General features: G+C 41.8%; 1 protein-coding gene across 1 annotated transcript in view; it reads right to left on the bottom strand.

Annotated features, from left to right (window-relative positions):
• esrrga (estrogen-related receptor gamma a) overlaps positions 1–23094 on the bottom strand; it is a 149171-nt gene that overhangs the window by 67894 nt on the left and 58183 nt on the right. Inside the window, exons 4-5 of the mRNA XM_063882110.1 lie at positions 2328–2376; positions 1625–2105 (exon numbers count right to left, since the gene is read on the bottom strand). Of these exons, the coding sequence (XP_063738180.1) occupies positions 1625–1680 (56 nt within the window). The 5' untranslated portion in view covers positions 1681–2105; positions 2328–2376. The remainder of the gene's footprint in view (positions 1–1624; positions 2106–2327; positions 2377–23094) is intronic.

The following is a 23094-nucleotide window of genomic DNA, read 5'->3' as shown; positions in this document are numbered from 1 at the left end:
CCAGATTTAATTTTGTTTTATTGCTATTTGAAATATTTCACGTTTAAAAACCTCTTAAGGTTTTTATAATATTGATGTTTCAATAAATATACATTTGTGCTCAAGGAAAACATTTTAAGGCGTTTGTAAATCTTTGCTATTTGCTTAAAACCCAATTATAATTTAAACAAACCACCAACAAAACGTTTCTTACATTGATCAAAGACAATCTGAAGCTGTAATATTACGCCAGCTGTTCTTTTTTGAAATATTCCTCTTTATTCCTGTTACTGTGTAGGTGAGATGGTCTCTTTATGTAAAGGACACACTCACACACAAACATGAGCCACATATAATGTCAGTTTTCTTTTAAATGTCAATAATGTCATGTTCAGGAAACACATCAGAAAACCGTTTCTGCTTTGACTTTTACCTTTCAATTCTCCACCTCCGATTTTCTACCGTGAAAGCACTGAGGCTGTTATAAGGCTAATCTTTATTTATTCATTATCATGTCAGGTCAACTTTAGACAAATTCTTCTTATACATGTTTTTTTTATTTCTATACATATTTACACCTAAATCCTGGCATTTATTTGAAAGCAATGCAAATGTGACAGCGTCAGTGCCATCAGTGAATTCACCCATGCAAAGAGAGTGCAGTCCACCTAGAGAATAACACTCATCACTCCCAATCCATGTGTTACCTTGTAAAGTTTGAAACAGGGGAAAAGTGTGTGTTTATTGCTATGTCTTTGCTTTAAATTATTTGTCCTTGTGTGCATTTTTATAAATTGCAGATTGCACGGCACTCACCCAACACACACATTGCTGTCTGTTCTGCCAATCAGTTAATCTGCATTTTGAGCAGCGTCTTCAACATTCACTTAAAAGAGCAAAGCGTTGGCTAAAGGAGCAGCTCAGCGGCACTCGCTTGTTTGTGTCAGTGTGTGTGTGTGTGTGTGTGTGTGTGTGACTGTCTCTAATTCCTGTGCGGGGCCACACGCTGAGCTGCCCGTCTGAAATTCTACCTCCTCTGGCATTTAAGAGTGCAGCTCTCCCCCTTTCCTCCTCCCTCCTCTCTTATGGGCCCTTCTCCTCCCTTCTCTCCCGTTATTCCCGTAACCTTAATGCCCTGTTACCTCTCTGATTCTCTGACTGGACACACACATAAAAAAACATGCGTGCTCAAGCATAAACAAAGGAAGACATACTCTGACTGAGTTTCTGTTTTGTCCCGAGAACAATTTGAGTCAAAGTGAAAGAATGTCTTTGAACAGAAAAAAGTGAAGGAGAAACTGTGTCTCTATTTTACTAATGACTGTGTGGGCATTCAGGTGTGTGTGAGTGTGTCTCGCTCTCAGATGGAAGGACAGAAATTCCGCTCTCCTAGCCACTGAGTAAGAGCTGCTGTCCGGATACTGCAGCCACACACACACACACACACACACACACACACACACACACTCAAACACACACACAGAGTGAACGCGTGCTACTTGACAGCAGAAACAACCTTGACATGGTGCCGGCCACCTCCGCTGCATACCAGCACACACAAGCACTCACACACAATGAACGACAATGACAATGACAAGTTGAATGAAGACTGAAAGGATAAGATCAAAAGGTAAAATTTACCTACTCTTGTTCAGAGTGCATTAAAAAACACTCGGATAACGGATGTCCTACCGACTCCATCGGCGATGTCTGGTCATTGTCAAGTGAACCTCCTCCAGGAAAAAAAGAAAATTCAAAAAAGCAAAGTTTTTATATCTCTCCTCCTCTTCTTTCTCCGGTCTTCCTCTCTCTTGGTCCTTCCTTCCGCTTGGAGGGAGCAATACAATTACCAGGCTCTGCGCTGCCTGCACTGATCGGCACTGCGTGTGTGTAGCTGTGAGGGAGCGTGTCTGTGTGTGCGCCGTGTGTGTATGTGAGAGCCAGGGAGAGGGGGCTATAGGTATACACACAGCCAGCCAGCCAGGCAGTTGGGACGGAAAGCTGTGCCGCTGTCCTAATCAACGACTTAAAGCCCCGATAGCAGCTCATGAATATTAAGCAGCAGTTTGCATATGCAGTCCCTCAGGCCCTGCTTCGGCTGTGATTGGTGGATGCTTGACCAATGGCTGTGGGGAGGGGCGGAGTGAAGGGTGGAGGCAAGGAGGGAGAGTGAGCCAGAGAGGGAGAAGAGCAGGTGGAGAGGGAGGGATCAGACAAAGAGGGGAAGAGAGAGGGACGGAGGAAGGAAAGGAGGGAGAAGAGGAGAAAGAGACAGGTGAGGGAAAGATTTAAAGCAAGATATCCCGCTCTTCTCCTTTCTCTCATTCTTTGTCCCTTGATCAGCCTACCTTTCTCAAAAGTGTCTCTCCGATGCTCTCTGGTTCTCTCATCATGTACCTGCAATGTGAAATAGAGTAAATAAATATGAATTGTTTTTCAAAAACTGTTGCAAAGTTACAAAGCTTTTTAGATGAAGTTGCAAAGCCTTTTTTCAAACACAAAATGTACATAATCAAATTGAGAGAATTGCCAGATCAAAGGAAAACATGTAGGCTTGACCCTATAGCCTAAGTCTAAGAATGTCACACTGCAAACGCGTGCACACACACACACACACACACACACACACACAACAGCAGAGCCCATCTCAGCTCAGCAGTAAAATACGGGATTATGGCAATTCCGAGGCCCTTGTCCTTTGTTGTGGAATGATTTGGGAATGATTGGGACAAGGTTTTCCCGCTGCTTGCTGTTTTGTCGAGCTCCATGCTGTCTCGCCACCTGCAGGTTGTATTTCCAATATTTCTTTATAACAATAACATCTTTAAATGTTGGAATTGTGACAGGGATTCTCCAGGAGAATCATCTTATTGCTCCTAAGGTGGAATCTACAGGGGGACTCAGATCTGCTCTTGCTATTTCTTTCCAAATGTTTCGTCTTTTCCATCTGACTTTTCCAACGCTCAGATGCCTCTGCGCACAGGGTGGAGGGTTAGAGTGTGGCAGAGAGTGGGGGATAGAGAGAAAGAAATTGGAAGGGTGGAAAGGGGGGATGCAAAGATGAAAGAGAGGAGTTGTGATTAGCAGCTTTGGAAGAGAACAGATAATAAAACATTTCCTGAAACCAATCTCTGCTTTGATGTTGGTGTGTATGTGCAACAGAAACTACAAGTCCTCTCTGTCTCTCGCTCTCACACACATTAACAAACAAGTCAAACCTTAGCTTTCTTGGTTCACAGCAGAAGAACTAAAGAGTATTGCTTTACCAAAAAAAAATAAGGATGTTAATATTGTTGTGCATGCAGATACGAATGAGTCAAATTAATCTAAAAGTCACATTCCACATACTGTATGTCAGGAAGTATGGCTATTAATACATTGTATTTGACCCAGAGAAAGTGCAGCATTCCACCTAACTAACAAAAACAGGGAAAGGTGGGTTGGATATCAGGATAATACAGAAACTTGGTTTAGCTTGCCTTTTTATATGCAGAATGAGGAATAAGGCTAGGCTAGTTTATTTATATAGCACCTTTCAACACAAGGTAATTCAAAGTGCTTTGCAAACATGAAAGACATTAAGAGTATTAAGAAATAGTGCAGTATAAACACATTATAAAATGGCATTAGCTTTAAGGGTCTCTTCAGGAATCAAGAAATATTGCGTCTTTTTTTTAAAGCAAAATGGGAAACCCTTTTTTTTGGGGCCACACAAAAACAGAACACACAAAAACACACACTTACTGACAAATGTATCTATTGCATACGTACATCTTCTATTTGCACAGAGGTACACACACACACACACACACACACACACACACACACACACACACAGTTATGATGTATCCAGGGGCTTATAAGCATCGACAAAGATGAGTGTGAATCAATGCTGCCGTCACTACTGGGCAAACAAATCCTTTACCAAAACCTCTGTCTCTAACACACACACACACACACACACACACACACACACACACACACACACACACACACACACACACACACACACACACACACACACACACACACACACACACACACACACACACACACACACACACACACACACACACACACACACACACACACAAATAGATAAAAACACAAGCATCTGCAATTTCCGTATCTGTGAAGGAACATTAAGATGCATAGATTTAATGTTTTGCTATAAATAATATGTATTGAAGATATGAAATCACTTTTTTTATCGCAAAATCTATCACATAAATGATTTTCATTCGTGAAAATTTGAGGAGAAATTGCGGAGAGATTCGCTTGTAAATTGAAACATTTCTGAGCCGCACTACAAACACACACATTTGAGAAAACAGTTATGTGACTTACACAAAGATAAGTTAAAAAGCCTGTCTGTGATGAACTGATCGTGTTCATGGGGGCGTTTTTCCACGTTACTCTTAAAAACATTCAATGACATGTCCCTTGCCTGAATTCCTCATTCTGTAATTTATGCATGTATGCAGTTTGTGTTAAAAAGTGTTTTTTACAACACTGGCAATCAGTCTTAGTACAAACAGCAATGTCTTTGATGAACAAAAAAAACCCGCATAAGAATGAAATCTGAGGATCAAATTTCAGTCTGCATATGTGCTGGCAGAGATGCTGTTCTCTATTATGTAAATAGGAAATAATTATTATGTTAAGACACTTAAGTCCTAAACCACACACACGGATATTCATTAACAGAGCTGTGCATACAGTCTGTTCCACATATGTTCCAGAAGCTTCTGCCTCTTCGATATGAACCCACAGATACTCACAGCATCTCAGTGATTCCAGTTGAACCCTGAAACAACCTCAGCTCTTTCTCTCTTTGCTGTCTGCTCTTTCCCTCCCTGACCCCCATCCCCACCAACCCCGCCCCTCTGACTATTGATTGGTTTTCAGTCGGTGTGTATGTTGACAGTGACCCCTTAAGGCCAATTCTCTCTCTCGCTGGACAAACCCAGCTGCCACGCAAACCTCTTAAACACAAAGCTATTACAGTAACAAGACTGTTGATAAAATACATACCATCAAATAAAAACACCCAGCCAAGTCACAATCTAGAATAAAGTCATAGTTTATTATTGTATGTGTGTGTGTGTGTGTGTGTGTGTGTGTGTGTGTGTGTGTGTGTGTGAAGGATTTTGTTTGCATCGCCTTCCCATACCAGTAACTATGTGAAGCCTTTTGTCCCCTGCTGATCTTTCCCTGTTGCAATTGTGTGTGTGTTTTGACCCCACGGTGGCAGCCTGTTGACATCTGTGGAAGAATTATCTATTGCGACTCTCACTGACATCAATCTCAGCACTCGATAGGCCACAGCAAGTTCATTCAGGGCAGTGTGTGTCAGTGCTGGTCAAAACAGTCTTTAACAAATTCAGGAGTCGGTGAGTTAAGCAGCTGACTTCAGGCCGCCCATCGACACACATGTGCCAGTCACACACATTACTAGACCAAGGCTAAAACTGCGATCAAGCCCCTGAAATTATATACTTAATTATGAATATTCTGTAAGTACTACAAATAGCACTAGATTCTCTTTTTTAAGGTTATAGATAATATGGTTGATGTGAATTATTGCAACAAAGTAAACTCCAAAAAACGTAACAGAAGCTCTTTGTAAATTCCACAAAACAAACAACACTGAACTCTGCTTTTGAAAGGGGAAAGAAAGCTGCCAACGCAGGAAACACTGAGACTGAGAGAGAGAGATAGAGAGATTGTAATTCACCACTAGCCAACAGAGGGAGCTATGGACTCTGGTCAGTTGGTGGCCAGCTGCAGCACACTGACTTGTGTGTGTGAGTGTGTGTGTATGTATAAAGCATGCAAAATCAAATCATCATAAATTAAAGATGCAAACCCATGAAAAAAATGCATATATAACATCCAATTACATCAAGGAACTTACAATCTTCTCATATACTCACACATAACAACCCCCCTTGTGACCCCCCCCCCCACACACACACACACACACACTTGCATTGCCAGCAGGGACGGGAGAGATGGAGCTAAGTTATCTGATAGCGCTGTCAGCAGGTAGAGCAGAACACAGTGTGGAAACGGACAATTTGACCACAGACCCCCTGCTCAGCCCACCAACCAGCATTCCAGAGAAGCCGGGAAAGACAATAAGGACAACAGGATGATAGAGAGTGTGTGTGTGTGTGTGTGTGTGTGTGTGTGTGTGTGTGTGTGTTTGTGTGTGTGTGTCTGTTGGGAGGGGATGATACAGCAAGACATAGCAAAAATCCGGATGCAGACCTGGAAAGATGTTTCTGTCACTAAACTGTCCAATTGGTGTAATAGCAGTGCTATCGGGTAAACACTACACTGCAGCTGCAGTTCATCTCAGGATATGTGCGGGTAAGTGAGAGTGTGTTCATCCAAGTTTGTAGCAGGACATTAATGCTACACTTTGACAATTTTTTTTAGGATGAACTTTATTTGTGACCAGATATTGTCAATCATAGTTCTGTGAATACTTTGCGAAAGCATAAATTGTCAACCCTAAAATATTTTCTCAATGATGATATCAAGGCATTTCATCAGTGTCTTACATGATGTTCTTCACATTGCCCGGCCCTATCAGAAAGTAACATCATTTAGCAGCTATTTTCATTACTTTGCTATTTTTATTTCAGATTTCATTACTTTCTTAGTTAGTTAGCGATTTAGATTTAAATTGAATGAAAACTAAGAAACATATCATTAAATGTCAGTTTAAAACTGCCCCCTAACTGTAAGGCCTTAGTGTAATACTTGATCATAACTTATTCATAACTTTACTTGTGACTGTAAGCATATCCCAAGGTCAAAAATAACCAATGTAGTGCACCCTGAAATGTCCTGGTTTTAAGAGGTTCCCACGCTCTACACTCAATTTGAGAACATTTGGTCCTGAAAAAGATGAGGGAATACACAATCACACACAGACACATAAGCCAGGCACACAATGGTCCTGTATACTTTATATAATGTCCATATAGGCAAGCTTACATAAGCATACCCTCAGTTAACACACACTACAGCTGAAATCAAGTTTTCAGTGATTCATCTTCCACAATGACACTCTTCAGAGGCTTGGGACTGTTTTGCAGATGCACAGGTGGAACCCTACAGGTTGGTCAAATAAGCAAAAATGTTTAGGCTTACACCAACACACCAGCATGGATGTCAATTGCTGGACAAATCTAGAAATATGGCCTGTCACACATGAGGTATTTTGAGATGGCTTTGATTACTACATTTATCTACCTAAATCTGTATGTGTGTGTGTGTGTGTGTGTGTGTGTGTGTGTGTGTGTGTGTGTGTGTGTGTGTGTGTGTGTGTGTGTGTGTGTGTGTGCAGGCATGAGTGTGTCCACCCGGACACCTCCAGGAAGGGAAGGGGTAGAGATGGTGATCAAGGCCAAGGAGAGAGCACCAGCTGCTGGAAAAAGCTGCTGGGTTTAGGGGGGCTTTCTGGAGCCTGTCACTAAAACTCTGTCTGGGTAACCTTTGGAGGAGGATACACGGAAGTTACACACACACTCACACACATGTGTGAAGCAGAGCAATCAGACAACAACAAAACCAATTTAACGACAAACTGTATGTAGTTAGAAATGTAGATTAAGAATACTTTTAAACATCACTTAACCACACTGACAGACCCCACACATAAATACACATTCCTTCGTACACTCTGGTGCCTATAATCTTAGGGGATGAATGTGTCTTTAGAACAGAGAGCCATGTGACCGGCCGGTTTTTCCATACAAAGGTCAGGCCGGATTCACAGCTAGGAAGACAGAGGTGTGTGCAAGAGAGAGAGAGAGAGAGAGAGAGAGAGAGAGAGAGAGAGAGAGTTAGAGAGAGAGAGAGAGAGAGAGAGAGAGAGAGAGAGAGAGAGAGAGAGGTGTGTATAATAAGGTGACAAAAAGATGATGAGAAAGACCTCCATATGGAGAAAGTGACCTTGGCGTTTATAAAAAGAGAGCATTAACCTCCTCTAAACTTTCACATGGTTTCGTTATTTGACTGTTACATATACATTAATCTAGACTTACACCCAAGCACCGGGGGTGCACCTCATCTAATGCGTCCTTCAACAACTAAGTTCATGATTAAATATTTTGGAGTTAGGTGATAAATTGTTCATCTGGCCACAGTCAGCCCAACAACTGGGAATATATTTGTGCAGGTGAGTGTGACAACTTTTACAATCTTGACAGAAACAGAACTCACCAAACGTGCCTTCGTTAGTATGTCCAACAATCACCAACTCCACCAAATTTGGTCAAAATAAACCATTAATTTGGAGTTAGATGTCCCCCCCACTTTCTATCTCTCTCTGCCCAATGAGCAGTGACTCTTAAACGCTTTTCAAAAAGGTAGAACATGAAAAACCCACCGAAAGTACATCGCGCAAAATATACCAACCGGTGATGTACTCAATCCATCGCCTATTTAATCGTCCAAACACAAGATCCTATAATGTAGTTTTCAATGGTTTCGAACAAAACTTGCATTACTTGGAGTTTTTTTCAGTTGCAGAGAAGATAGGAGGTTTTCTGAAAGAAAATATACACATACATTAGGTCAGTTAGTGGTGCACTGCTGGGGTGCAATGCCTAGGAAGTTGCTCTGGCTACACAGGACTAGGTCAGCTGCGGTCACCATCCTGTCAGTGGTCAGATTGAAGGTTGGCTGGACCACACCTCCTCACAGAGTGAAAGGAGTGACCTCATCAAGCAGGGACAGGGAAATGGAGAAAGCTTTGGGCTGGACGGGGGTGTGACCTCATCAAACATAGACAGACAGGGCAGACATGATAGATGTCAACACTGAAGATGTGTGTAAGTGTGTGTGCTCGCGATTTCCATTCAGTCAATGTTTGTGTACTCCTCTGTATCCAACACTTTGAATAACACACACGCCTTCTTCCAGTTCAAGCATCCTTTCTACACACAAGATATCTCTATCGGTCATCCACACATTGTCTTTGAAACAGCACCCAACTATGTATAAACTGTTCTCGAGCAGATCTTACATTTTTATAGCACTAGAAATTCTGTAAAAAAAAAAGTTGTAACACCTGTGGCAGAATAGCGACATTTTAAAAAGGGCTCAAAAGACAGGCAAATATGTAGCACGTTTGGGAATCCGACAATGAACATACATTATTTTTTATCATTTTAGCATTATTTTCTCAGATTCTCTTGACCCTATGATTCCTCTGAACCTCACTGCTACCATGGCGCTCTCTTTCCCTCCTTCCCTCCCTGCTTCCCATTCTGAGGTTTTGATATATTCCCAGGGAGAAATTAGAACCAGGATGTAATTATACACAGAGAGGGTCTTGCATTGTGTGTGTGTGTGTGTGTGTGTGTGTGTGTGTGTGTGCGCGTGCGTCTGTATAAAGCAGTGTTTTGTATTGAAATAGGTGACTTCGGAGAGGTGCGCTCCTTTAATTACGCCGCTCTCAAACACAACATGAGTGGGCTATTCCACTGGGATTAGTCGTCTATCGATGCCGTCTCTTTGTTAACGCAACACACACGTAACACACACGCATACTCAGACACAAATATGTGCCTGCCAAAAATCCCCTCTCTCCAATAGTTCAACACTCAATTTATTCAAACTGAGGTGCAAGCCAAGTGAATAATTCCACTACTAATAAAGACTGTAAGAGAGAGAGTGCGTACAGGAGATGAAGGAGGGAAAAGGATTACAAGAAAAAGTAGAGAGGGGGGGGGGGGGGGGTTAGAGGAAAAGTAATACGAAAAAAGAATCAAGGACAACAAAATGTGAAATCTAACCTCAAAACCAATTGGCAATTTCAATCTGGTGAGCGTGGTTATTCAATTTGTACCAGTGGTGCATGTGAACACGGGTTACACAATTATTTTAGCAGTTGTGTCATGACATCTTATTAAAATAGTCAGAGTTTGGGGCCGTCGATGGTTCAGTTGGTAGCCACATGTACTGGGACTTGGTACCCAAGCAGAGGACCCGGATTCGAATCCGGCTAGGAACATGCGCTGGGTTTCATTCCCTCTGCCTCCCCCTTTCGTATCTGTCGCTCAAATAAAGGCACTGGTTGCCAAAAAAAAAGTTGGAGTTTAACAAAGACTTCAGAGACTAAAATGTAGGGTTTAAATAAATTGAATCTTTAAAAATATATATACTAAGTCAACATGTTTTTATTAAAATAATAGGTGAGACCATAAACACAAGTAACCCCATGTAAAGGCAAAGTCCAAGTGCAGGAGTCCCACCCCATAATATTTTTACTCTAATCCTCAGTTAATATTCAAGGCATAATATGGGACTATGTGATCTGAAGAGGAAGCCAGTCTTGGACGACTACAATACTGTAAGTAAACAATAAACTACAATAAAGCTTTTGCTGAGACGGAACATATATATATTTGTATGTCCCTCTGTCAGTTTCTCTGTTTGTACCATAGATATGGACGGCTGGTATTCAATTATCATGTTGCCTTTTTGTCTGTCTGTGCTGTAAGATGGTGAAATGAGTTAATCTACTATACTAGATGGATGATATTATTGCATCCGGAGAGTGTGAGGGACTAGACTAGGCCAGACTAAAAGATACACAGAACATAAACACACTCCACTTCATCTGTGTCTGTGTCTAATGACGTGTGTGAGTAATTACTTTAAACCTCAATGTGTGCGGGTGTTTAAGTGTCTGTGCTCATGTATGTTTTTATCTCGGGCTTTTTCTGTGTCTGCAATGAATGTGTTTAATGGTGTGTGTGGAAATAATCACTTAATCGTCGCGCTGCCTCCATTTGAGAAGCATGTGTGTGTGTGTGTGTGTGTGTGTTTTGGTTCTCACTGTAAAATAGACTCAAAGACGCAGCAGACATTTGTAAGTGGGAAGGTCTGGATAAGAAGAGAGAGTTCAATATTGAGAATGATTAGTGAAATGAAGGGGAGAGAGGGATTACAGTGTGATAAAAAGAAAGAGGAAGAGATAAAAAAAAGAGACGGACTGAGGGAGTACACAGGTGGAAATAAAGACCTCTACCCTTTATCTCTCTCTCTAATTCTCCACAATAACCCTTCCTTCCAATGTTGCTCTCCAAACCGTCGGCCTGTGAATTTATAGTTGGCCCAATGATTGCTTCTCGGGCCATGATGGCTGTAAATTGCTTTGCCATTTGGTAAATGTTGGCAGTTAGAAGGTATACAAGTAATTATTTCCGCTTGTACTGATTGAGACATAATTCCAAGACGAGGGCCTGGAAAAATGACAGCATTTTGAAACAACTCTGTTTTAATTTCCGAGCATTTCTAATTAGAATCTGTATGAACATGGGGATTTTTTTTATGTGGTTTCCTCCAATGGGGCCAGAAATAATTAAACTGTCAAGGGGAAATAAATACGTATAAACAAGGCATAATTTTAACAGCGCGCAGCACCTTGTCAGGCCATGACTTTTTGTGAAGAAAAACAAAGTGGGGAACAATAAAGGGGCATAGAGGACAAACACAAACCCACATTAACCAACAAACACACACCAACACATTGACTCACAAACACACCTCGACAAACACACACACACAAACACACCTACTCTTATCTTATATGGATCATACCTCGCGTAAAGGACTTTAGATGTTGTTCCCACATAAATCCATTAGAATATCTACAGTACAACTCCTGCTTTAATGAAGTAGGTGAAGTTTGGGGTATAAACTGGAAACATCCCAATGCTCAAGCTTAACTACACCTAATGTTTACTACAATTTATCTTACCAAGGGGTGTCCCAACTATCCAAATCCATGATTCCATTCTACATTTTGATGGATATGCCTTTGAAGACTCCCTACTGTATATGATTTCAATGTGAGATATAACCCCTATAACCTCTTTGGCAATGTACCAGACTAATCAATAATTAATTCATTCAATTGGATTAACTTATTTCACCAGTAAATTGAGAATAAATTGTAGGCCACAAACACAAGAAGAAGAATATGGCACTTTTCACAGCATTTTGATTTTTTTTCACCTGCCTAGAAGCGACCAGAGACTGAACTGTCAACGCAATTTTGTTTGTTTTCAGATCTTTGACTCAGCTGCGTTGTTGGAAAAGGCAGCTGCAGGCTTCCAGTGGGCCACACGTTTGTCTTTTGAGCTGCCACCCCCGTAGGCTTTTGAAAAAAAATATCTTGGAACGTGACCATATAGGCTGGGGTTGAGCAAAATGAAAGGCTTGCTTCACTTGATGTTGTCATGATGGCCGAGTCCATTGCTTTTTCTTCGGCAACCAGTGCCTTTAATACAGTGACAGTGCAGTTCAGAAACGGGGAGGACAGAGGGGAAGACGCGCGGCAAAGGGAGCCAGGTTTCGAACCTGGGTCCACCGCATGGGGCTCAAACCCCAGTATATGGCCGCCTGCTCTACCCACTGAGCTATACGACAGCCTTCCAAGTCCACTGCTTTGATAACATTTTACGATAATGTACCCAAAAACATATCTACAGGAACTTTTTTGATTTTTACAGATTTTATGTTTCACTTTTGTGGAGAACATTTAATCATAATCAACTAGAACTTATGTCTTCCTTTAACAGTGAGCTGAGCCTGCAGCCACCAGACACAGATCTAAATAAGTGGCAGAAATTGAATAGATTCATGAGTGTGAAGAGAACTCTATATGTGAGAAAATGATTGGTTTTTTATGACCTTATTATTATAATATCAAGTTGAGCTATGACACAAAAAACAACAAAGAAGTGTGACTGCTCCACACACACAAAAAAAAAACATCAGCAGAACATAAAATGCCGGCACAAATTAAAAGATGCAGCAGTAGCACAATGTCTGCAATTGAACCTGGAAGGGAGCAGGCATGTAAGGGGAAGGAGTGTGAGAGACTCACAATCAACATTTGAATAATAGCTACAGTGCTTTGACACTGAACACCACTTCAATGACAAATTACAAGAGCATGTAAAGCACACTTAACAGCAGCTCACTATTCAACAGCGTGTATCTACAACAAAGCAGAATAATAACCACATTATCTTTTCACAGGCAACAAAACACACCACATTCTTATTTAACTACTGTACCTGCACCTGCATTGTAAAACAACATGTTTAAAACAGTAAAAGTCTCACAGTCCAGCAATAGTGTTGTGAGTCACCCTGCCAATCCTTAAGAGTTGGCAACACTGGGTGGATTAGAGGCTATGGATCTCTTGTGCAGGCTCAGAGTGAGCTCCCACTGATAGCGAGAGCTAATGGAGATGCATTCGAACTGAGAGTGACTCAATTACAATCTGACATCAGCTTGTAGACCCCAGCTTTGCCTGAATACACAGGAACGCACACGCGCACGCACGCACACACACACACACACACACACAGACAGACAGACACACACACACACACACACACACACACACACACACACACACACACACAAAGCGGTTAACACACTACAACCTAAATGAATCTCGTAACAGAACAGATATCACAGGCTTCATCAGGCTCTCAATGAAAGTGGTTTCAGACAGAAAGTGTATATTCTGGTTTAACCTGGTAATTCCATTTACTACCAAGCATTCAGCTGACATTTTTATCTAGCGTGTAACAATAAATTGTACAAATTGCTTAAAATCCTTTTTTCACACAAGCAACCAGATAAGCCAAGTGCAAGAGGCCCCACACCAGCGAAGGTATGATGCAGGAAGGTCCTCATGAGATCCGTTTACCAGCCAGCAAAGCAACATGCGGGTTCAGTTTGTTTCACCTGCACTTTTAACCTCATACAACAGCATATCATCAATACAGAGCCTTCAAGTTGACTCCTGATGCTTGCTTTTGGGAATCACCCCAGCCAACAAAACCCAAACAAATGATTATTAATGAACAGGATTGAACAGGACAACTAAAATATGGATTGTAATTATACACTTGCATGTCACCACCATTAGTACTTTGTTTGTTTTAAAACTACACATTCATGTTGTAATCACAGTTGGCAGAAACTGCAGCAAAAAAATACAATCAAAAGAGGTTTTTCCTGCTTACACAGTTACATCGGCTATTACAATTTCTGAGAGCGGGGCTTGAGTGTGCAGACACACATACACATGTACTCTACATGCCTTCGCAGACTAAGGTCAATGGTGCGCTCAGATACAAATGATTCTCATCTAATATTAATAGGATATGCTAAACGGTAACACAAAGGCAGAACAGAACAGGTTCTCTGAGTGAGTGAGTGAGTGTGTGTGTGTGTGTACACATGCATGTGTTTTCCTGCCGACTAGAGAGTAAATGCCGCTGGGACTAAAATAAAATTAAAATATAATAAAACTCACCATGTTAACATTCTGGTACAATATAAGTGTGCATGTTAATATTTTGGAAAGGGCCTCCCTATGGAAACAATCAAGCGAACAAAATAACACCGTCCTCACCAGAGAGCCAACAGTATTGATGGTTCTTTTAGACCCTTAGAACAACCTTATGTAGTAAATAAAATGTTGTATGCTGTCTGACAGGTGACAGGAATCTTAGGTCCCTGGGATGTAAACCGATTAAGTAAAAGTACATATGGTTCAAATCACCCACCATCTTGGAAATGTGTAATTAATGGCCTCTCTTTTGTGTTTGGCAGCTGAATAATATATGAGCATTTAATATGACCACCTTGATTAACATACTGTATATTTTACATAGATGGCATGTCTTCTTAATATTGATTTAGTTTGTGTTGCCCTGCTCTAGTTTACTCTTCAAACCCCAGCAACTGTTGTGGTGGAATCAGGCAGAGACGTTGGTTCCTAGGAATGGGTTGGGGAACATGGAATCCATCTCACTATGAAAAAACGGTGGAGTGGTGGGTATGACTAACTGAAGATAATAACTGATTGTATTGAGTTCAAAATTCTGTCCGATACCAGGCGACATTTGGGTCATTTTGAGTGAAAGGTCAAATGACTTACCTTACTCACTGTGTATTTTGCAAATAGTTTAACTTCCTGAGCTGAAATGAATAACAATTTAGCTTTCAAAAACTAGAACTATGTCTGTCTTGGTTAATAAATAAAGCTCTGTCTCAATTAGAAAATAGATTGGCCTTAAAAAAAAAAAGACCTATGTCAACATGCATGGATGAAACCTTTTAAATGTCATGTTTTGAGAAACTGAAAGCTAACACTGAACTATGTTTTATCATATGCTGATAGTGATGAACTGTGCAACCAAACATGAAGGGAAAAACTTTTGGTCAGTCGTCTGCTGTTTTCATGAAGTACGATATTCAAAGAGAACCACTTAGGTGTGTGAAACCTGTTAAGAAGCATAATGCAATCAAGGAACTCACAGAGTTATCTGTGAGTGTGTGTGTGTGTGTGTGTGTGTGTGTGTGTGTGTGTGTGTGTGTGTGTGTGTGTGTTTGAATCCGTCACCCTTTCTTTGAAACAAAAACAACCACTTAGGCATGAACGGCAGCGCTTGGGAGACATCAATATTTCAGTCAGGTGTGTCGAGAAAAGGAGAGAGAGAAAGAGCGCGAGAGAGAGAGACATAAAGGCAGGAATGAGGGGGACCCTTGCCATTCTGAGGCATTCCCATGACTGACAGTGAGACTACGGCTGTGTGTGTGTGTGTGTCTGTGTGTGTGTCTGTGTGTGTTTGTGTGTGAACAAGCATGATTGTGTGCCATTCCCCCATCCTCACCCCACCCCTACACTCACCATTGTGTGTACCACCTCTGTCACCTTTCCTCTAATCAGGAGTTTAAATCAATGACGTTGTCCAAAACTATAATTGCCACTCCTTAAACTGCTTCTCTCGCAATATGCTTTCACCAAGAAACCACTCGGCAGCAGAAATACGCCTCTGCGTGTGTCGGTGTGTGTGTATGTGTGAGCTGGATTAAGAGTATTTTCTCATTACGGCAGTGTCTGAACGAGTAGAAAGTGCTTCTCACATTGTTTTACAGCATCCTGAAAGCTCAAAGCTCAGCACTAAGCAGCATAATATCCTGTAGTCCTTCACTGATGCCGTAGCCTCAAACCTGTCACCAATTGTTCATGAGCCGGACTCATTGGACGTCATTAATCAAACTTTTTTTTATGAATGAATTATTCCTAGGCAGTGGCACATACAACAAAAAGTTTCTGAAAGACAGATTGTAGGGGCAATGTATCCAACTGTACCGCCCCTCCTCTTCCAGATTATGCACTTTGCATTGCACGGCATACAGTCCACAAAGTCCTTATCATTTATTCTATTTACTGTGTTTGAATTTATCTGCAAATGTGCCACATGTGGCTACATTGGCGATACAAACCAAAGCCAACCCACTATAAACTATACCTTTTTAAAATTATGATTGCTGTTTAAAATCGGACTTATCCCAACAATTTTGAAAGTGGCAACTATGCTACTGTGTGTGTGTGTGTGTGTGTGTGTGTGTGTGTGTGTGTGTGTGTGTGTGTGTGTGTGTGTGTGTGTGTGTGTGTGTGTGTGTGTGTGTGTGTGTGTGGGTTCAGACTTTAGCTGCCAGTCTGTATTAACCTTGGCTGATGTTCCATTAACCAGAGACAGGAGTTTCCTTAACCTGACAATGCACTGACAACAGGAAAACACACACACACACACACACACACACACACACACACACACACACACACACACACACACACACACACACACACACACACACACACACACACACACACACACACACACACACACACTTCTGTGACATCCAGTCAAAAAACTAAATAGATAGATAGATAGATAGATAGATAGATAGATAGATAGATAGATAGATAGATAGATAGATAGATAGATAGATAGATAGATAGATAGATAGATAGATAGATAGATAGATAGATAGATAGATAGATAGATAGATAGATAGATAGATAGATAGATCGATGAGTAGCAGTAAGGAGTTAAAAAGTGAGAATTACAAATGTGGCAAATCACCTTATTACTCCTGACTAACAAAAACAGGGACAGAGGGCTGGATAGATATTCAGAGAGAGAGAGAGAATGAGTAAAACAGTGACAGAGGGAGGGAGAGCGGGAACGCAAGGTGGAAAGAGAGATGGAAATAGAGATGGAAAGAGAGATGTCTGGTTAACAAGGTGCTGAGCACGACAAGCCCTGGGGAGCCCACGCTCCCTTACCCTCTAAGATTAGATATCTCTCTCTCTGTCGATCCCACTCTCTCTCTTGTTGCGACACAAGGGGAACATGCCACTATCACAGGGGGACGCCCCTGGAACCATCGCCGCCCCCACACCCCCTCTCTTTCTCCAGAGTGATATAGAATAACTGTTTTTCTCTCATCCCTCTTCATTGTCTTTATACCTTCGTTTTGTTGAATTTTAACATTTCGTGAATTTGTGCTGCAAATGCACTGACTAAAATGTGGCATAAGATATCATGTAACACACATGTTGAACAGATTGTAAGGCCATTTAAGGTAAAATTCTGTTCTTCTGCAAAATAAGTGAAATTCACCTGACCTGACTTGACTGTGTCAATATGTCAAATACCCAAGTGGCTCCAGGTAGCTTTCAATCAGCTTTTGTCACAAGGTGCTTGGAAAACATCGCAAATAAAAATTGATTTTGACCTTTTTTTCTCTCCATTTGGTACACTGCCTGTATCCTGGTCCTTATTATCTGTGTGTCCCTGGTTTATAATGTGGTCTCATTTTGAAATTAATTTAGGAAATTAGGATTTCTAATTGGTTTTCTATTGGGGAAGTTTGGATCAGGTCCAACATTTTAACATACATGCATCTGCTTTATGGTGTAATATATATAAGCTCTTTTCCCACCTCCTTCTTCAGCCTCCTGTTCTTGTCTTTCCTCTTTCTTATTTCCTCTGTTTCCCCCTTCCTACAAAGTGTCTCTCGCTCGCTCTCAGTTTTTTGACACCTCTCTCCCACCTGAGCATCTCTATGTGTCAGGACAAATTGGCCGAGACTCACATCTCTCTGTTTCTCTCTCTGTCTGCTCACAACTCAACCAGAGAGAGAAAGAGAGAACAAGAGACAGAAAGAGAGAGAGAGATTGATAATATGTGGAGAGTGGGGGAGGGGGGCAATATGCATCAGAGGAAAGGCGAGGGTGGTGAGGAGGGAGGTTAAGAAAAAAAAATGAATATGGTGAACCATAAAAATGAAGAGACCAAAAGATAGAGAAGGATAGAAATGAAGATGTGGGGCGACTGTTTTTCTTTCACTTTCTGTCTGGCACCTGCTTCCCAAAGGAATAGGAATTCCAGATGTTCAACCACTGTTTGAAATCAATACCAGTTTCCATTAAAGTCTAGCATAATTCATTCACAGATTGGAAATGCCACAAAAAAGTGCTCATTAAATAAATGCTAATTACATTTATTCAAGTATAACAGTTGTTGGCCATATTGGATGTTTCTTTTGCTTTTGTTTCAAAATTCAGTCAAAGAAAAGCCCCATTTTAAAATATCAACTTAAGGCTACACAAAAGTAGAGAAGATACACCTTTTTGAGGGTGAATGGTATGGCTAAATGTTTTATAAATAACATCTCAGAAGTCGTAAATCCACTTAAACTCTTTTTTGTTTGTAAAACTAAATACTTTTGCCTATTGGTGTTTGAGTCAATGCTCTGTCATTTGTTCATCAAAACAAGTTAATGAGTAGAGTAGAAAATCAATAGTTGGCTGAGTTAGGGGCTGCAAAGTACATGTGGAGGTCTGTATAGAGGGGTGTGTTAGTATGTAAATTATCTGTGAATATGTTGAGAGGAAAAAGTAGCAAAAGGCTGCTGTGATTTCACCAAGCTAGAAAAAGCTTACACTTCACTTCATGGTTTCCTGTCTATTATTCATCCAAACTTGAGAACTCTGTCACACATACATGCACGCACGCACGCACACACACAAACACAGACACACAAACTCATTGTCATTCTTCTCAAATGAATTTTGGCTGTGGACATGTTGTCAAACACTTTCAAACACATAGAGACATCACATAAGCAAACACCTTCTCTCTGTTGCAGACCCATACTTTCTCCATCATACTTTAACACACACACACATACACACACACACACACAGAGGCCTATAGCATTGCGACAAAGAGATCAGAGAAACGGGCAGAAAATAATAGAATCTTCATCCCAGTAATCCATATTCATTCTTCTCATCCCTCCCTCCCTGCACACCACGCTTCCACGTATCTGACATTCAAATGAATTGTCTTTTCTCCCTTGTTAGACACACACACACACACACACACACACACACAGTCTCTCTCTCTCACACACACACACACCACCATCCTCTTTCTCGGATACTTTCTGCCCCGTTGCACCGGTGATGGCAAATTGAGCGCCTCCCATCTCCCCCTCTCTTTCTCTCACTCACCCCCTCTGTTGACTCCTCTCATCTTTTCTCCATCTTCTGCTCTACACAGCGCCTTCATCCTCCACCCCCCCTTCCTCACCCCTCCAGACCCTCCTCCCTTTCTCTCCATCCTCCTCTTCGTCTCTCTCTCTAATTTGACTACAGTGGCAGGTAGGGTTGGATCACAAACCAATGAAGGGAGAGAAAAGGCCTTTATGTGGTGAACGGGTGCGTGTCTGACACACACTTAAGAAATCTCACTCACTCTCTGCAATACATTATCAGAGGAAGTCCAACTACAGAGAAAGAGTTCCTCAGTGGGGAAATCCAGTGAGGACGTTTTACTTCTACATTCTTACATCTGTCCGTCTATCTTTTTATCTTCTTTTCTATCTATCTGTCTTCCTTTGCTCTCTGTCAATCTGTCGTGGTCCTATTAGTGGAAGATGGAGGTGTGATCATGGTTACTGTGTGCTAACAGGGAGCGTGCTGCCACGGATGACAAATATTACAGACACAGACACAGACACACACACACACACACAGCCATGCAGGGAAAAAACACTTGGTAGATTTCATCACTGCTCGTAATTATGATCCTGTCAAGTCCACAACGTGGCAATCCATAACGACACACACATGTGCACAGATGAACATGTGCCCACACACACACACACACACACACACACACACACACACACACACACACACACACACACACACACACACACACACACACACACACACACACACACACACACACACACACACACACACACACAGAAAAGCACATAACCTTTGGACATAGTCATATATTTCAAATACACTCTCTTACTACACATTAAAAACATACAAATTTTAAAATGCTTAGTAAGGCAAACACACACACACACACACACAGCCTGCAAAACAACAATGAGTGCTGTTATGTTTTAAGGATGAAACGGACAGGGTTTATCTAACTTGTGTTCATATGTGTAATAGGTAATCCTTTAAAAGTAATAGTTGTTGCCAGTTAATATTATATCTGGACACAATACGTGTGTTTTTTTGCCTCGTGTGTGTGTGTGTGTGTGTGTGTGTGTGTGTGTGTGTGTGTGTGTGCAGTAGTATGAGTGTGTTGTGTCTGCCAAAGTGTGTTTGCGATGACATCTCTTTCTCCAGTGTTGACACCTCATGTGTCAAGGGAACCTATTAGAGACCCTCGCAGCGTAACCCCACACCTGACCCCCACCCTGATGAGTGTGTGTGTGCATGTGTGTGTTTTTTTTACTTGGGGCCATCGAACCCAAAATGTTGCTATCCTTTTGACTTGATTTTATTTTAACATATTAAAGGTTCACATCACCGATCAGTATGGTTTATTTCATGGAGGTTTTAGGAAGATGTTTGCTGAGTTTAACATCATAGCAAAGCATTAGTGTGTGTGTGTGTGTGTGTGTGTGTGTGTGTGTGTGTGTGTGTGTGTGTGTGTGTGTGTGTGTGTGTGTGTGTCCGTGCCCCAGAACTCCCAAACAAACCAGGGGGTCAGGCCTCTGGTTACCCCTGGATAGCTGACCTCAAGACCCCATTGCCCTGTTGAAATCCACAGGGCCATGCTTTGTGGGTTTGTGTAAGTATCTGTGTGTTTGAGTGTTAAAAGAGAGAGAAAAATGTGTTTTTACAGTTTTTGGGGACTTTGAGTTTTCAAATTTGCCTTAATAATTGTCATCCTTAATAAGTATTCTGGGGTTAATAAGATATGCACTGTGTATCCGCTACAAATACTTTGCCTTCACAACATTAAAAAACTTAAATTCTGTTTTTCCGACCTTCAGACTAACATTCTTCTTCCTCTTCACCCCATCTTTTTTGACTGTTGTTCTGCTTACATGTTTTTCAGAGATGTACAAAAACTATTTCCCTCAAATTAAAAATGATTAGTGGGGTGATTGTGAATGAAAAAAATAAACAAAAATTACAGAAATAAAAAAGATAAACTAAAATATAGCTGCAAGCAGCGATGAGGGGGCCAAGCAGTCCAGAACGCCAGATTGCCATGGCAACTTGATTATGTCATGTCAAAGGCATGGCCGTAAGCACTTACAGCAAGTTTCACGTCAATTGATCAGAGATTGGCTGAAAAATTATTTGACTTCCTGTCTTGTCGGCTTTGGTGTTGAATTTCATAGGCTGTGACAGACAAACGCTTACAAACATATTTGTCCTTATTGCAGCACCTCCAAGTGGTCAAATGATGCACACATGTTTGGAGTTACCAAGAACTGGGTGACCAGTTCATGTACCAAGTTTGGTTTTGATACATCAAATCGCCGCCGATTTCGATTGGCTGTGACGGGCAAACTTTTTCGCATATCAAAATGCCATATAGATAGATTTGTGAGGCCTGGTCTGAAGATCATCTGTGCCAATTTTCATGCACATTGGACAACATCTGTGGCCTGTAAACACTTTTTAAAGTTTTTGACAAAATCGCAAATAGCGCAAAATCCACTATGGCGGAAATGGACGTCATGCATTGAACTTGTCTGGATCCAATGCATCCAACGGTACCTCATTTTTGAAAATCAGGCATACGGTTCAAAAGTTAAGTGCGTAAATGCAACTCCAACCTTACCCCGTTGGTGGTGCTAGAGCGTCCGAAGCACTGACATGAAACTTGGTGAAACGCATCACGGGACCGTCCCCAATCAGTGTGCCAAATTTCATAACTTTTACCATACGGTTCTAGGAGCTGTCATAGACACCCTAGCCAGAAGAAGAAGGGGAATGAAATACGGCCGTCGGGCCAACTAACTTACCCTTGTGGCAGCAGACTGCCAAGTTACGCAAACCACCGCACTGCTATAAACGCTGCACATCACTTACCAAGAATTTTCCTCACCCTCCTCAATTTCACCGGCGTCTTGTTGGCCGCTGCATGGGCAAACTCCTCTTGCTTCTCCGCGCTAAACCATGCCACGGTGATATTCCTCCCTGCACGTCTGCACCATCATATTAAAATAGCGCGAGTTCTTGGCGGACAACTTCACCGGCGACACAACTGGTGGTAGCCGCACACCACGGTGTCGGAGTCTTCTTTGAATTGCTTGGCCTCTGCTCGCTCCATTGCACCTACTGCGTCCAATTCGTAAAATGACTGACCTGCACACCACCACACTCTCTAACCAGCAACCACTGCGGACTCCTCTTCCAACACCTGACACGACGACTGGAAAATCCCATCGCACCCGCCTCCCAAAAGACCATGCGGCAACCTCACGGACACTCATCCATCTACCAATCCGAAACTACCAGCATGCTTCACACTGTGCATGCACAGCACATGCACACCAAGTGAACGGAAATTTCCCTCAACCCTTCCATCGTAACATCTTCCCAACCCCGTCATGTGCCAATCTCCTCATCGGATCCAGAGTTCATTGGCTGACTGCATGATCGCACTCACGTGTTGTTCTTCTGTGTTTTAAGGCTGTTTTTGTTCCATGTCTTATTACCCTCTTTTTGCTGCCTTAACTACATTCGCAGTGTCCACACTATTGACAGCCTTCTACGAGGCACAGCTCCGACCTGCTCTGCCGTGCTTAGCTTCCACCAGTGCCGGCCCTGGCCAATTTGGTGCCCTAGGCGAGATTTTAGCTGGTGCCCCTTTTATCGCAATCAATTTAATGTATTTACACACAAACCAAAACAACTGTGACCATTGGTGG

The sequence above is a fragment of the Eleginops maclovinus genome, chromosome 4, assembly GCF_036324505.1.
Source record: "Eleginops maclovinus isolate JMC-PN-2008 ecotype Puerto Natales chromosome 4, JC_Emac_rtc_rv5, whole genome shotgun sequence".
NCBI lineage: Eukaryota > Metazoa > Chordata > Actinopteri > Perciformes > Eleginopidae > Eleginops > Eleginops maclovinus.
Note: the sequence above shows the minus strand (reverse complement) of the source record. Positions and strands in the feature narration are given on the sequence as shown.